Source organism: Neovison vison, chromosome 1, assembly GCF_020171115.1.
Source record: "Neovison vison isolate M4711 chromosome 1, ASM_NN_V1, whole genome shotgun sequence".
In the NCBI taxonomy this organism is placed as follows: Eukaryota; Metazoa; Chordata; class Mammalia; order Carnivora; family Mustelidae; genus Neogale; species Neogale vison.
Window position 1 is genome coordinate 254,637,094 of NC_058091.1, and position 14,225 is coordinate 254,651,318.

General features: G+C 43.7%; 1 protein-coding gene across 1 annotated transcript; it reads right to left on the reverse strand.

Annotated features, from left to right (window-relative positions):
- Window positions 1–293: 293 nt before the first annotated feature.
- BNIP1 (BCL2 interacting protein 1) lies at window positions 294–11,919 on the reverse strand. Its single transcript, XM_044229463.1, has 6 exons — window positions 11,808–11,919; window positions 9,496–9,588; window positions 7,945–8,036; window positions 5,181–5,282; window positions 4,240–4,358; window positions 294–931 (listed from the first exon to the last, which is right to left on the reverse strand). The coding sequence occupies exons 1-6, from the start codon at window positions 11,889–11,891 to the stop codon at window positions 735–737; spliced, it is 687 nt and encodes a 228-aa protein (XP_044085398.1). The 5' UTR covers window positions 11,892–11,919; the 3' UTR covers window positions 294–734.
- Between the last annotated feature and the right edge of the window lie 2,306 nt (window positions 11,920–14,225).

Below are 14,225 nucleotides of genomic sequence, written 5' to 3' on the forward strand. Positions count from 1 at the left end.
TGCCTGAGCCTTTTTAGATGTGGTGTCAGCCACGTCCAGTGGGGGCTTTTTGTAACCCACTTTTTTAGAGCATACGAGATCTTGTTCTTGCTCCCTGAGGGAGGAACCACAGCTGCTTTACCAAGTATTTGTAACAGTCAGCAGTGTCTGTAATACACTGCATGTGGCTGTTGCTTAATAATCCCTTGTTGAATGAACAAATAAATGATCTAAGTTTATGTCCTAGAAATCTAGACATCAAAAACAGGACACAAATTCCCAGAAGGATACCTTATAAATCCACATGCATTTCATTCTATTAAATATAGTCAAGTTTATTCAAGGAATGGACTTGAGTTTTCCTTATCCTTCTTCTCCCCAATTCTCTCTTCCTTCTACCAGATCTGGCATTAAGGCTATAGCAGGAGAAGTAGAGTGAGGAGGATCCAATCCTGAAGGCTGGCCTCTGCATGCCCCATGTGACAGCCACTCACACCGGGTGATGGCTCCTGGAGTCCCTGTGTCCTGCAGGTGTCCTGGTAACAGGCCTCCTCTTGCTCTACTCACCTTCTACAGGCCAGCCAGCTGCCTGCAGAAAGCCGGGGGGCCGGGTCTGCAAACCACCTGCTGAGCACCTTGAGCAAGCCGCAGAGGTGTATAAGGTGTGCACTGGTTTGGCAGCCTGGGTTGAGCTCAGGAGCATGGACAGATCCTGACACTGGAGCTAAACGGGCAAAAGCTGGTAATTCCAGATCTTACAAAAATGGAAAGAGCCGCTTTTTTACAATATAAAGGACCGTAGCAAGGAAAAGGGCCAGGGCAAGGAAAATGAGAAGCTTGTCCGTCAGCTCTCGGCGATTATATTTTGTGATAAGCTTCCGTCCCAACTGGATGGTCCCTGACATGGACTTAAACTCTTCATTTGCATCCAGGATAGTCCGGGAAGAATTGGCTGAAACAAAAGAGGGAGGGAACCCGACTCAGAGACTGTAGAGCACCAATTCCAAAGACTTTGCCCTGCTGGCTGGGTTACCAGCAAATAACATTGCACTCTGTAGCACTTTCCCCTCAGCCACAAGCAAAGATGTGAGCAGAAACAATCCAGAGGAACAATGAACAAGGGTATTATAAGGAAAGCACCTCTCTAGGTCCCATCCAGCTCAGAGTGACATGATTTGTTTATATACAATGTCACAGGGCCAAAACTAGATATCTTTCAATGTGAACATCACCAGGGAAAAAAGAAGAGAGTTCCTTTCCTGACCATTGATCTCAGTTTTCCAAAGCAGGCAGGCGCTGGTGAGAAGAGTCATCTGCCCCAAGATGAACCTGGGTGACTGTGGCCAGGCACTCTGAAGTCCTTTTGGGGTCAGAAGCTAGAAGTTACCAAGACTTTCCACCTGAGGTGCACCCTGCCAGGACCCCTGAGAGTCAGATCTCCTCTTGGTAGAATCCAAAAGAGTTGGGCTGGTGCCTGCCTCCAGCCCCACACATATTATCTCTTCAGTCCTGGTACACTGCTGTAGCTTTAAAGATGTCACACCTACGTCACACCTAGGATCAGGCCACTCTATGAAATGTAAGGAGACGTGCATGATGTGCCTTAAGGCTCACTGTGCCTAGGAGACAAATGTACTTCTGAGTATGGGTATTTGAGCCGGACACTTGGGTAAGAAGGTCTGCCTCGTAAGATTCTCCCCAAAAACCCAACATCATCAGAACATCCACAGAAAATATGTTGTTAAATGGAAGAGTGAGGTGTGAAAGAGCATATGCGAAAACTGCCATTTGTTGAGAGAGAGGGGGATAAACAATATTTAATTTGCTTATGCTATACATGCTTGGAGGAGCTCAGAAGGATATAAAAGAAACTTTTAACAGTGGTTGCCCTTGGGGAGTAGACTTGATGGCCAGGGGTCAGAAGACAGAGCTATGTCCAGGGCTGCGCAGTCCAATAACGCAGCCCCTAGACACAGGTGGCACTTGAACATGTATTATGTGGCTAAACCAAGCTGAGATGTCCCTAGATGCAAAGTATACACATGATTTCAAAGACTTAGTATGAGAAAAAGGAAGGTAAAATATCTCAGTAGATTTTGATATTAATTACATACTGAAATGGTAATATCTTACACGTAATGGGTTAAATAAATCCACAGGTTTCTTTTACCTTTTTTAAGGTGCCTACTGGAAAATTTAAAGTTAAATACATGGCTCACATTCATTTATGTTGGACAATACAACAAAAAAGCCTAGAGGCTTTTTTCTTAATCATGTAATGCCTATTACCTTTCATAAAATTAAAAGTCAAGTAAGTAAAAGAAATTACCAGAGGAAACAGAGCAGCATTTACATAAAGACAGATGAAGGGGAAAAATAAACACACACTCGGATAACAAAATCCCTCTCTTGGCCCTTTCTCCATGACTACTGCCATCCCAAAAAGCCTAAGAGTCAGCTCCAAAAAATCTAATAGGCCTTTCTTATTCAACTTCGTATTATAGAGAATTTTAAAGCATCACCAAAGTAGACAGAACAGTATCATGAAATGCCCTGTGCCCATTACCCATACCCAAGAACCACCAACTCCCTGGCACTCTGGTCCCCATACTACCCCACCCAATTCCAGCAAATTCCAGACACTATATCCCTCATAATCTTAAAACAAAACAAAACAAAACAAAACAAAACAAAGCTGTAGTCCTATTAGGCTCTTAAATCAAGTTGAATTTGTGAGCTCTAAGGAAAGGATTAAGAATGCATTCTTCTGGGATGCCTGAGTGGCTCAGTTGGTTAAGCAGCTGCCTTCGGCGCAGGTCATGATCCCAGCGTCCTGGGATCGAGTCCCACATCGGGCTCCTTGCTTGGCAGGGAGCCTGCTTCTCCCTCTGCCTCTGCCTGCCTCTCTGTCTGCCTGTGCTCACTCACTCTCTCTCCCTCTATCCCTGACAAACAAATAAATAAATAAAATCTTTATTTAAAAAAAAAAAATGCATTCTTCTTTCTTCAATAGTTTTCCCTCCTACAAAATGGGCTCTAAGAACAGCCCTCAGCACCCCAGAATCCATTCAGCATCTGTGCACCCTTCTTACCACTTAACTATCTCATCTGTTTCTGATGTGTGTATAAACTGTGTGTGTGCGTGTGTGTGTGTGCAGGTGGGGGTGGGGGGGGTCCTGTCACCTGCATCAAAGCAGAAAAGCCCTCCACTCAAAGGCCAGGAGGCCTCCTATTTTGCAGATTCTCCAGGCCTCTTCGAAGGCGTGAGCCCTGAGTCCAGCACACATGTAGCAAAGGTGATCAGCTGGTACTGAGCCTAAATGCCCAGGTAACTGACCCTAGGGACAAGTTGCTTGCTTAGCTTTTCCTTCCTCCTGTTTGAGCAGTGCACTGAAAACAAAGTGGCTCAAAATTATAGATACCTTTTAAGAGTGATAATGGTATTGTGGTTTGGTTTTGTTTGTTTTTTGTTTCAAGAGTCTCTTATCTTTTAGAGAGACATGTTGAGATATTTACAGATGATGTCTGTGATTTGCTCTGAAATAATCCAGATGGAGGCCCAGGAAGGGTGGGGCTGAAACAAGACTGGCCAGGAGCTAACAACTGCGTACTGTGCTCTCTGCTTTTGTCTCTTCGTGAAATCTTCCAAAACTGTCTCAAACAGTAAACTCTCTCCTGTTTTCCTATACAGAAGGGAGACAACATGGGAAGGCTGCTGGAGAGAACCAGGTGCTCAAGTGGCTTCTTTTGTGGCCTCTCACTGAATCTTTTAAAAGGCACTCACAGTCAATATAACACCGGACAGTATATCATATGCTGAGGCCCTAGCAGACCAACCAGCAGCCAATACACTAAACATCTCCTCAAGCAAGGATTCCCCAACCTGCCTGGTCACATGGTCCACAGAACTCAAGAGAAAAAAACAGACTGCCAGACTCCTCCCCCAACCCTGCTAGCACCCACTCTCCAAGAGAAGGCCTGGGAATTCTGCTTTTCACATGAAGCCCTGGGAGTGCTTCTGCTGGGAAACATTTTGACAGGGCTGTGCAGATCTTCCAGGACAACTACAAAACCAAAAAGAGAAGTAAGAGCAACACACCCCACTCTGGGTAACAGCACACTGTCGAAGAAGTGAGAAGCCACACAAGTCAGTAAGCTTGGAGATGAGGCTGTGGAGAGGGGGGAAATGTGGAAGAGCCTGGTGGCAGGTGTCAGAGCAAGGGCTTTGGGAGAAGCTTCTATCTCCAGGTCTCGCTTTACCTAGCGTCTGCATGGCTTCCTCGCTCTGCTGGACCTGCTGGGACATCATCCTGCTGATCCCCATGAGGCTCTCCGTGATGGCACTGGACGTCTGGGCCAGGCTCTCTTTGGTGGTTTTCCTATAAGTCCAGAGTGGGAGGAGGTATGTCAACAAAACCCTGGCTGCAAGAAAACCCATCTTCAAATGAGATCCCATTTTTTTTAATCTATCAAAATAACATATTTAAGTATCAATGATCACAGTCAACACCCGCAAGGGTATGCTGATACCACACTTCTGAAGACTACTAGTAGGAATGCAATCTGGTGCTACCTTCTGTAAAGCAATTTGGCAATATGTATTAGGAGCCTTAGAAACATTTATACCTTTGGCCCAATAATATCATCCCTGGGAAACTCTCCAATGGAAAAATCCAAAATGTAGGCAAAGCCTTATGTCCTAAGATGTGGCCTTGTGTATTACTTACAATACTGACAAACCAGAAATGTAAACAGACACAAACAGGATTAGCTAATACAGGGGAATACTATGTACTCTTAAACTTTGTTTTAGAGTTTCTAAAATAACAAGCAAATCTTTGTGCTACTATACTATGTGAAGAAGAGCAGGGCCCTATGTTTCACATAAGGTATGATTCTGACTTTGTAAAAAAAAAAAATGGTGGGAGGAGGCAATATCTCAAAATGTGTGCAACACAGTGACAGTATGGTTTCAGTTTGTCATTAACATTTTTCTTTATTTTACCAATTAATTACAAGTAAGCATGTATTTCTTTCATACTTAAAAATTACCTATATAATAAAGTGCCAATATAATAAAGTGCCTATATAATAAAGTGTTTTACATTGAAAACAAGAAGGGGTTTCCTATGCAGGTTTTGCACCTTGCCAATTGCTATCTGTTCTTTCATCAGGGCCCAGAAAGACAAAAAGACCGATACCTTTGCCTGAAGAGGTCTCCTCCCTGGAGAAGTTGTGCTTTCTCTAGATTGTCGATAGCAATTTTGCAAGTGAGATTAGCCTTCCTCCATGAGGTCTGGTTGCTGAAATCAGAAGGGTCTTACATGAGTTTCTGTCAATCAGATCAAATCAGAGCAGTTCTTCCTTCTGGCAAGGGAGTGAGGGGGAAGGCTGCCCAGGAGTGGACACCAGAGAGTCCATACCTCCCACCACTTCTACCTCTTGGTTGCCCCAACAACTGCTCCAGCTCAGGCAACAACATCTCTGGTATGGACCCTAGTGGCTGCCTCTGGGATGTTCTCTTATTGCCGTACTGTCTACAGCTGTCTCTTTCCTTCCAGGGCAGCAAGAGGGAGCAGTCTGGCCATGGCACTTCTGTGCTGACAGCCTGCAGTGGCTTCAGACTTCAAACTCGCCTTGGGAGTACGAGGCCCTGCTCTGTCAAGTTATCACTAACATTTTACTGCTCTCTGCCTTGTGCACTGGTTGGTTCCACTTCTTGAAGAAATGGAAGAACCGTGAAAAACAACCATGTCTTACTCATCCCTGGATCACCAGTACCTACCCAGAACAATAGTCTCTGGCCCATTAGCCAATCAATAGGCATTATGAGAAGTGGGAAAATCATAGAAAAGTAGTTTTCCTCAGTATTTCTTTTCTTTTTAAAGTTTTAATTTTTTTTCTTTTTTGAGAGAAAGAGCACATGTGAGGACAAGAGCAGGGGGAGAGGAAGAGGGAGAGAGAGAAAATCTCAAGCAGGCTCCATGCTCAGCACAGAGCCTGACACAGGGCTTGATCCCAGTGCCCTGAGATCATGACCTAAGCCAAAATCAGGTGTTGGGTGCTCAACTGACTGAGCCAACCAGGCCCTCCTAAATTATTTAAATTCCAGTTAGATAACATGCAGTGTAATATTAGTTTCAAGTGTGCAATACAGTGATTCAGCACTTTGGTCCTGCTCAGTATTTTTTAAAGATTTGTCTTTAGACACCCAGAACAGTCACGAATAAGACAAACACAAGGTATTAGGCAGAGCCCAGTTTCCTGGGATTTATTCTTTACTTGACCTCCCTTATGAGAGACAACTCAAATTTAGTGAACAGCTCCCTGGGGTTAGCAGTACAGCCTTTGTCGACGGACTATAAAAATATTAACTGCGCCCCTCAGAGAATCAAACTCAAGAACTATAGCTCTTGGTGAGCTGGTTCACATCAACTATGCTAACCCCTGAGATATTTACAAAGTCAAACACAGGGCGCGTGAACTGGCAGGGTGTTTTTCTAAGAGCACCTCTGTGCTTAAAACATTAAAATGAGATGTCTGCCACCAGAACAGCACTGCTATGCCATTCTACACCTGATATTTAAAAAGAATCGATTAAATTTTTGAACTGTTAGCAAGGGGGTTCTGCCGGGCCTTGTGACACAGACATGAGTAAACCACAGTGGCTGCCCTCAAGGGGGCTCAATTTATTGGGGAAAAAGACAAGCAAACAAACATCTGCTGAACAGTGTGAGAAGCACGATAACCCAGGCAAGCACAACCCGTTTTCACACACAGTTGCCTAAGTATTCATTATCCTGCTTTCTCTCTATCTCCCTGTAACTCCACATTGTGAGTGGCCATTCTCAACTTTAAAGCCATGCGAAGCCCATCTTATCTAGTGTAACCTACTATACTTTATACAAGGGGTCCTCCTGACTTAGTGTTTATAATCCGAGTATCCTTGGTGGCCAACGGAAGCAAACACCATCATGACACAAAGTATTACAACTGAGCCCGCATTTTAACACTGGTCGCCACTCACACATCCCTTCCTATTTATACTAGGCTCTACCATGCCCACATCTTTGTCAGTCTCCTCCTGTTGCTGGGTGTTATAAACACAGCTGTTGCTCAGCAGGGAAGATGCTGGAGAATTATTCAAATTGAAGCAAAACCAGAGACAAATACAGGTCTGGCAGAGTTAGAGCAATTAACAAGTTTGAAGGGAACACCCAGGAGGAGGAGGATTAGCAGGGGCTTCAAAAGAGAACGACTTGCCTACCAGAGGATTGGGAAAGCTGATGGAAAGCTCAAATATTTTTGCCACAACACTTATGATTATGATACAAAAGTCAAATGTGAAGGGATGGGTACTCTTTCATGCCATCAGACAATTTTGTTGGAAAGTCCCACAACTCAATACCCAGAAATAGCACATACCTCAATTATACAAAGGTTAGCACACAGCTACAACAATAACCACCATTTAACATAGCATAACATTTTATATTTTGGGGTATTTTATTTTTTAAGATAAAGTTCCATTTAAAACTTTCTAAATTTTGGTCCATCTTAAGCAGGACTATCTCTGGTAGCAATTACCCTTAAAGAAAAAAGACCCTGTGGTGAGTGGTATGAAATGTGTAAGCCTGACTATTCACAGACCTGTACCCCTAGGGCAAATAATGTATTATAAGTAAATAAAAATTATTAATTAAAAAAAGACCCTGTATCACAAAAGCAACCATTTTTTGGTTTTGTCTTAAAAAAAATAATAAAATGGTAAATATGCTTTTATAAACTACACACAATGTGACCTACCAACAACCACTGCTGGCCTCTGCTTTGAGAACTATTGATCTAGAGAAGACACTCAGTCTATGTATAAATGACACAATTAACTCATTAAGCCAGGTTTGTTAGGCAAGTCCTTGTACAAGCCTCCCAGGGAGCCTGTGACCTAGCACAAGCCCCACCTACCTGAGCATCTGCTTTTTGTGATTCTCCACTTCCTGGAGCAGAACTTGTTTCTCTGACTCTTTGTCTTGCTCTTTAGCTGACTGCTCAAGCTCCTTTGGGGGAAAAGAGGGCTATATTAAAATAATTTTAAAAGCCAACATAAAAAGCAAAGAGCACTTCTCTTTCTAGGTGGTTATACAACAGCACTTGAAAACCCTTCTAAAAGAGAACACTTAGAGGGGTGCTTGGGTGGCTCAGTTGTTAAGTGTCTGCCTTTGGCTTAGGTCATGATCCCAGAGTCCTGAGATTGAGCCCCAGGAAGCCTGCTTGAGCCAAGCAGGAAGCCTGTTTCTCCCTCCCCACTCCCACTGCTTGTATTCCCTCTCTTGCTGTGTGTCTATCAAATAAATAAATAAAATCTTAAAAAAAAAAAAAATAAAGAGAGAACACTTAGGAATGCCAGGTAACAGAACAAACATCCTTATAAGTATATAGCCGACTTGCAAGAAAGTGAGGATAATCCTCAGGACCTCAGGGAGAGAAGGGAACTAAGAGCCAGAGCGCTCAACCTGTGAGCTATGCATAGCTGCCCTGGAATGAGAGATTCACTCCTATAATCTAGGGCATACCTGGAATGAAAAGGGAATAAAAAGTTAGTAAATAGGAGCCCCCTGGTCCCACTTGGAGATAACATGGAAATATCAAACTGCTACATGTCTAAATGCTCACTCTCAAACCCTGTAGCTCTTTCATTATCGACTAGTAACAAACAATTTGAAGGTTCACTGTGTGCCCATATTTACACACATACATTCATATATATAAAACGTGAAAATAACAGCCTTTCAAAAATAAAAAATTAAATGATTAAATCAGTGCTAGAGTGAAGGCAAAAAGATCAGCTAGGTTCAGTGATACTGCTAAAATTCTTAAGTAAACTCTTATGAAAGAAACTGCTTATTTTCACAATTGCCCTGCAAATCCCTTAAAAAGGCAACGCACCGAACCCAGACATACTATTTCTGAATGGCCAGTTTTTCTTCCAGGTTTGAAACAGATTGTCCTCTGTTGAACAATGGAAGTTGTTAGGAGCATCTGGGGCCATGTCACAGGAAAATCACAAGTCTTTAAATTCCAGCACCACAAGCCGTGAGACCAGGTGCCCCAAGGCCCACTTAGGAATGGGCAGATCCATGCACCCATCTTATTCTCACTAGGGCACAGCAGCAGAAACAGGCTATGCAAATGGGTACTTCTCACTGCAGTGGTTTTTGAGAGCACATATACCTTAGCTGGATTCAGGAATGCTGTATGTGCATATGAAGTGACTGCACACCTTAGAAACAGGAAGGAAGAGGCTAGGCAAAGCACAGGATTAAAAAACCCCAGTGAACACTGACGATGCATTCAAAAGTTCCTTACTTTTACCTGGAGAACACGGTAGTACAGTTACTCGCACTGTCAAAACGTTTACTAAAGAACCTGGACAGCTCTCAAGCAGAGGTTACTGCCAGGATGGGGCCTCCTCATTGTTCCCCAATCTCCCCACATCTCAGCTCTGCAGCTACTCACCTGTATTCTGTGCCGCAATTGCTGAAACTTCTCTTTTACTTTAGTATTCAGTTCGGTAAGTGCACTTAATGGTCCTGAACAATCTCGAATATCCTAGGAGACATTGAAGAGGTGAGGGTGGCCTTTCTCGAGGCAAAAAAATGAAATGATACCATCTGTACAGTGAGAGTTGGCTTAGACCACAACTAAGGCTGGCCTACTGACTATAAATCATCCTGATCTTTGTGGCTTACCTCTGCAACACAAGCAAAACCATTATCATTTACATTTCTCTCTTAGCTCTTTAAATTAATTTTGAGCAGGCAATATAAAAGCATAAAAAGAAACTGACTGTCTAGACTTGTTAGTTCCTAAAGTCTAACAAAATGCCGCCCGGTCAGTATAAAAAGGCTTAAAGCAGCTTGTATGTCCAAAAAGAATGGACATCCGAAGGTGATACTTAAAACTTTAGATCTTTCCTGGGTGCCTGGGTGGCTCAGTGGGTTAAGCCGCTGCCTTCGGCTCAGGTCATGATCTCAGGGTCCTGGGATCGAGCCCCGCATCGGGTTCTCTGCTCAGCAGGGAGCCTGCTTCCCTCTCTCTCTCTGCCTGCCTCTCCATCTACTTGTGATTTCTCTCTGTAAATAAATAAATAAAATCTTTGGGGCGCCTGGGTGGCTCAGTGGGTTAAGTGGGTTAAGCCGCTGCCTTCGGCTAAGGTCATGATCTCAGGGTCCTGGGATCGAGTCCCGCATCGGGCTCTCTGCTCAGCAGGGATCCTGCTTCCTCCTCTCTCTCTCTGCCTGCCTCTCTGCCTACTTGTGATCTCTCTCTGTCAAATAAATAAATAAAATCTTTAAAATAAATAAATAAATAAATAAATAAAATCTTTAAAAAAAAAAAAACAACTTTAGATCTTTCCAACTTGAAAATCAGGATGCTCAATTCATGGCATCATCGAACAAGGTTAACTTCAACCTGATTTTACAAACCATCTATTATAAATGAAACTGTTTAGAGCCATATTCAAGGGTAGACTTAGAATTTGTTTCTGGACATTCAAAATTACTGGCGTCAGGTTTTAAAGCAGGCCTTAGACCCAGAGTATGTGAATTCAAATTCTGGCTGTAGCAACTTTTTGGCTGTGTAACAAAAAGTCACTTGAGTTCTCTCTGCCTCAGTTTCCTCATCACATTGCCCACCACACAGACATCTAATAAGATGAGTCTTATTAGAGAGTACAGAAGGGGACTAAAGCAGCTTAGATTATGTGAAAAGACAATTTTATTGGTATGAATCCTAAATTTATTTTTCTAGATTCATCCCAGAAGTTCTGCAGTGTGTATGGAGAAGTGAAGTTGAAGAAGACGTTTAAATGTTTGCCTCAAGTTTCCTCACTTATTCTCTGGCTTAGTCGTTAAATCACACACCCTTGCACCACCATAAGGTTTATTCTGCATCTGGTTTCCATGGAGAGTCCTACTGTCCTTCACTTTTTGCCACAGCTAGTTGCAAATTAAGTCTACATTTAATGTTTAGTAACATTTGTTGAAAAGGGAAATGCCTAAAATCAAGGTTTAAAACTCCCAGTTTCTTTCTGCTAAATTCTAGGAACCATTTCTACATTCCTAACTCTTGCCTGTGCCAACTGGTTACTGCTCTGCTGCCTTCTACCCTTAAATGGCTTAAGGCAAAGCATCGCAATCACCCCATCTGTTCAACAAAGTTGTAGATACTCCCTAAGTCCCTTCTCTAGGCTGACTTTCCCCGTCCGGTCGCAGTCTTGCCACCCTCTGCCTTCTGATTCAGGCCTTCGCATTTTATCCGATTTCCTCATTTACAAAGTTCATTTCATCGGGTGCCTCCCGTGTCAGGCAGCCTTTGGTACCACGGGACACCACACCCTGACCAGCTGGCCAGGAGGGGGTGAGGCTAATGGCTCCCAGGACGCCACCAAATGGTGGGGAAGTTGGCGTCAGAAGGCGGGGCCTACCAGGGTGGCTAGTATGTTGTGCGGTGGTCCCCGCAGAGAAGTGTGTGAGGGGGCGGCCAATGGGGCCACAAAGGGGAAGCCTGGTCAGGGGCCGGGGAACATGGGACTGTGCAGACAGGGCGAGGCAACAGCAAGTGAAGGGAGGATCAGGGCCAACGGTCAAGGAAACGGGACCAAAGGGGCACCACAAGGAGGCAGCCGGCCATGGGGCGGGATCAACGACCTCAGAGAATTGACCAAGTGGTTAAAGCTCGGGAGGGAGACCACCGAGTTCATAGGAGGCCACTGGAGCCTGGGTTTAGGGAAGCTGGAGCCCGGCAGGGGTCTCGGGAATTAGTACCTGGATAAGCGCCTTCACCTCCAGGTCGAATTTGACAATCTCTTGGTTACAGATACGGACGTGGACATCTTGCGGGGCCGCCATGTTGAGGACGCCAGCGACGGGCAGCGGCGGTGCCCAAATTTATGCGCGTTTCGCGTCGCGTTCCTTCTGCGTGCGGTCTTTCAGCAGCGCCCTCTAGAGACCGGCCTGAGGCAAGCGAGGGTCCAGGCGGTAAGTCCTGGGGATTTTTCGTGAAAACTCGGGATGGATTCAGCTTGGCCTCTTGGCGTGGTCCTAGGAAAACGGAGAAGAAGAGAGGGAGTATCAAGGACGTTTTAACAGTGGCTTTTCCCCATCCTCTATCTAAGAGCCATTCTAATGACTCCATATTTTTTGCATAATGGGGAAAAAAAAAGACTGGAAGGAAAGTATCAATTGGGATGTCTCTGGAAGGAGGAGTTAACAATTTTTTATATTTCTTTAAATTTTCTTGTATTTTCCATATGTTATACAGTGAATATAAATTGTGGAGGGAATGAAAAAAATGAAAAATGGTATTACTACTTCTAATGTATGGAATTCAAGGCAGGTCTCTTAGAGCACCCCTGCCAGTTCAATACTCGGTCCAAGGGTTCTAAAATCACAACTGATCAAGCCACTTCCCTGCCTATAACTCTTTTATGGCTCCTGGCAGTTTCCTTTTGTGTACAGGTGGATTTATTAAATCTACGTCGCTGGAGTAGTTTTGATGGAAATAATTAAGAGCAGACCCTCAACAAATGGTGGCTCTTTTGTTTCAGTTTTATTATTAAATTGTCCAAGTTTCTTAGCTGGTCTTCAAGGCCGTGAGCTACCTCAGCCCATCCCTCTCCTGGATTCCTCAAGCTCTTTTTGGATCTGTAGCTTTGGAATGTGCTGTTCCCTTTCCTTAGAAGGCTCCCCCCCTCTCGTTCCTACCCCATGTACTTTTTTGTTCACATCAGCAAGCATAAATTATGAAGACCTGAATGCCTAGCTGTGTATTTCTCTTAATCCTTCAGCCACAGCTGAAATAGGCAATGCCCCAGTTTTACAGCTCAGTAGATGGACGAAGAGTCGATCACAGCAAAACCAAAACTGAACACCTGTGTCCCATGGTTACCTAACTTGAACGTGGAGGAGCTTTCATTGAAAGCCATGTCTTCCCTCAAAAACCAAATATGACCCCTTGGGTAGTGTTGTACACATGGGGCTATGTAGCTTGCCCATCTGTTTCTCCATTGTTCCACATGGCCCCTTAAGGTGTTCATCATCCCACTGCACCTAACATGCAGGGTATTGCAGGCTTGGGAGTCAACCCTGCTTGACTTCTGCTGGACGACCCACTTCACATCTCTGTGCCTCAGAATCCTCCGGACGCTAACTGGTGGTAATCACAGGGTTGTCTGGAGGATTAAATAAAGTAGTACATGAAGAGCGCCAAGCATAGTGCAGCAGTGTGGCATGTGTTTAAGAACTCAACGGGCATTAGCTGCTATGACATTACTGACATTTTTGGAACGCTGCCTATGTACCAGGCACTTTGTGCTAGGTTCTTAATGTGTGTCATCGAACTGAACTCTCATGGCAAACCTATGAGGTAGAATTATCCACATTTTACACATGAAGAAACAGCTCAGAGAGAATGACTTGCCCAGTGCAGAAAGTGCTAGTCAAAAGATATGTGCATTTTAAAATTTGGATACATACTACCAAATTGCTCTTCAGACAGTTTATACCCATTTATACTCCCACAGCAGTGCAGTACAAATGCCTGCTTTCCCGCCAACGTGCTGTGTTAACAAATACTAAGATTTTTAAAAATTTGCATTTCTTTTATCATGAATGAGACTGAGTGCTCTTTGTATTTACTTTGCTCACTTCTCTACTGTGTGGTTGTTCTTTTTCATACCAGTTTCCAGGAGCTCTTTATATAGTAGGAGGATTAGCCCTTAGTTTTGCATAGACTATAGAATTTCGACTTGCCTTATGATGGTTTGGCCTTAAAGAAGCTTTTTAAATTTTTATTTCGCATAGAATTTATCGACCTTCATTTATGACTCCTGGATTTGGGATCCAAGTTAGAAAGGCCTCCCCATCCCCACCCCATGGGTTTTAAAGGAATTGCCCACATTTCCTTATGTTATTTGTTCATATATACATTTTGAGATACATACTGGCTTACTGTGTGAGATACAGGGTCAACTTTTCCAGAGTTTCCTAGTTGTTCCAACCCTGTTTTCTGAGGAATCCATCTTTTTCTCACTGGTTCTGGATGTTACATGGACCGTAATAAATTCTTACATTTTAATCTATTTCTAAACCTTCCATTCTGTTCTGTTGGCCTATTTATGGGTCAAAGTGACAGTTTATAGTTTTATGTGTTTTCATGTGTTTGGTTTAAATGCCCAATCTTTT

Coding starts and splice junctions, on each gene's coding strand:
- BNIP1 (XM_044229463.1), bottom strand. CDS start 11,891: ATGGCGGCCCCGCAAGATGTCCACGTCCGTATCTGTAACCAAGAGATT. Junction 4,359..5,180: donor GGAGACCTCTTCAGGCAAAG/GTATCGGTCTTT, acceptor CTGGACTTATAG/GAAAACCACCAAAGAGAGCC. Junction 932..4,239: donor GGAAGCCATGCAGACGCTAG/GTAAAGCGAGAC, acceptor CTTTTGTTTCAG/CCAATTCTTCCCGGACTATC.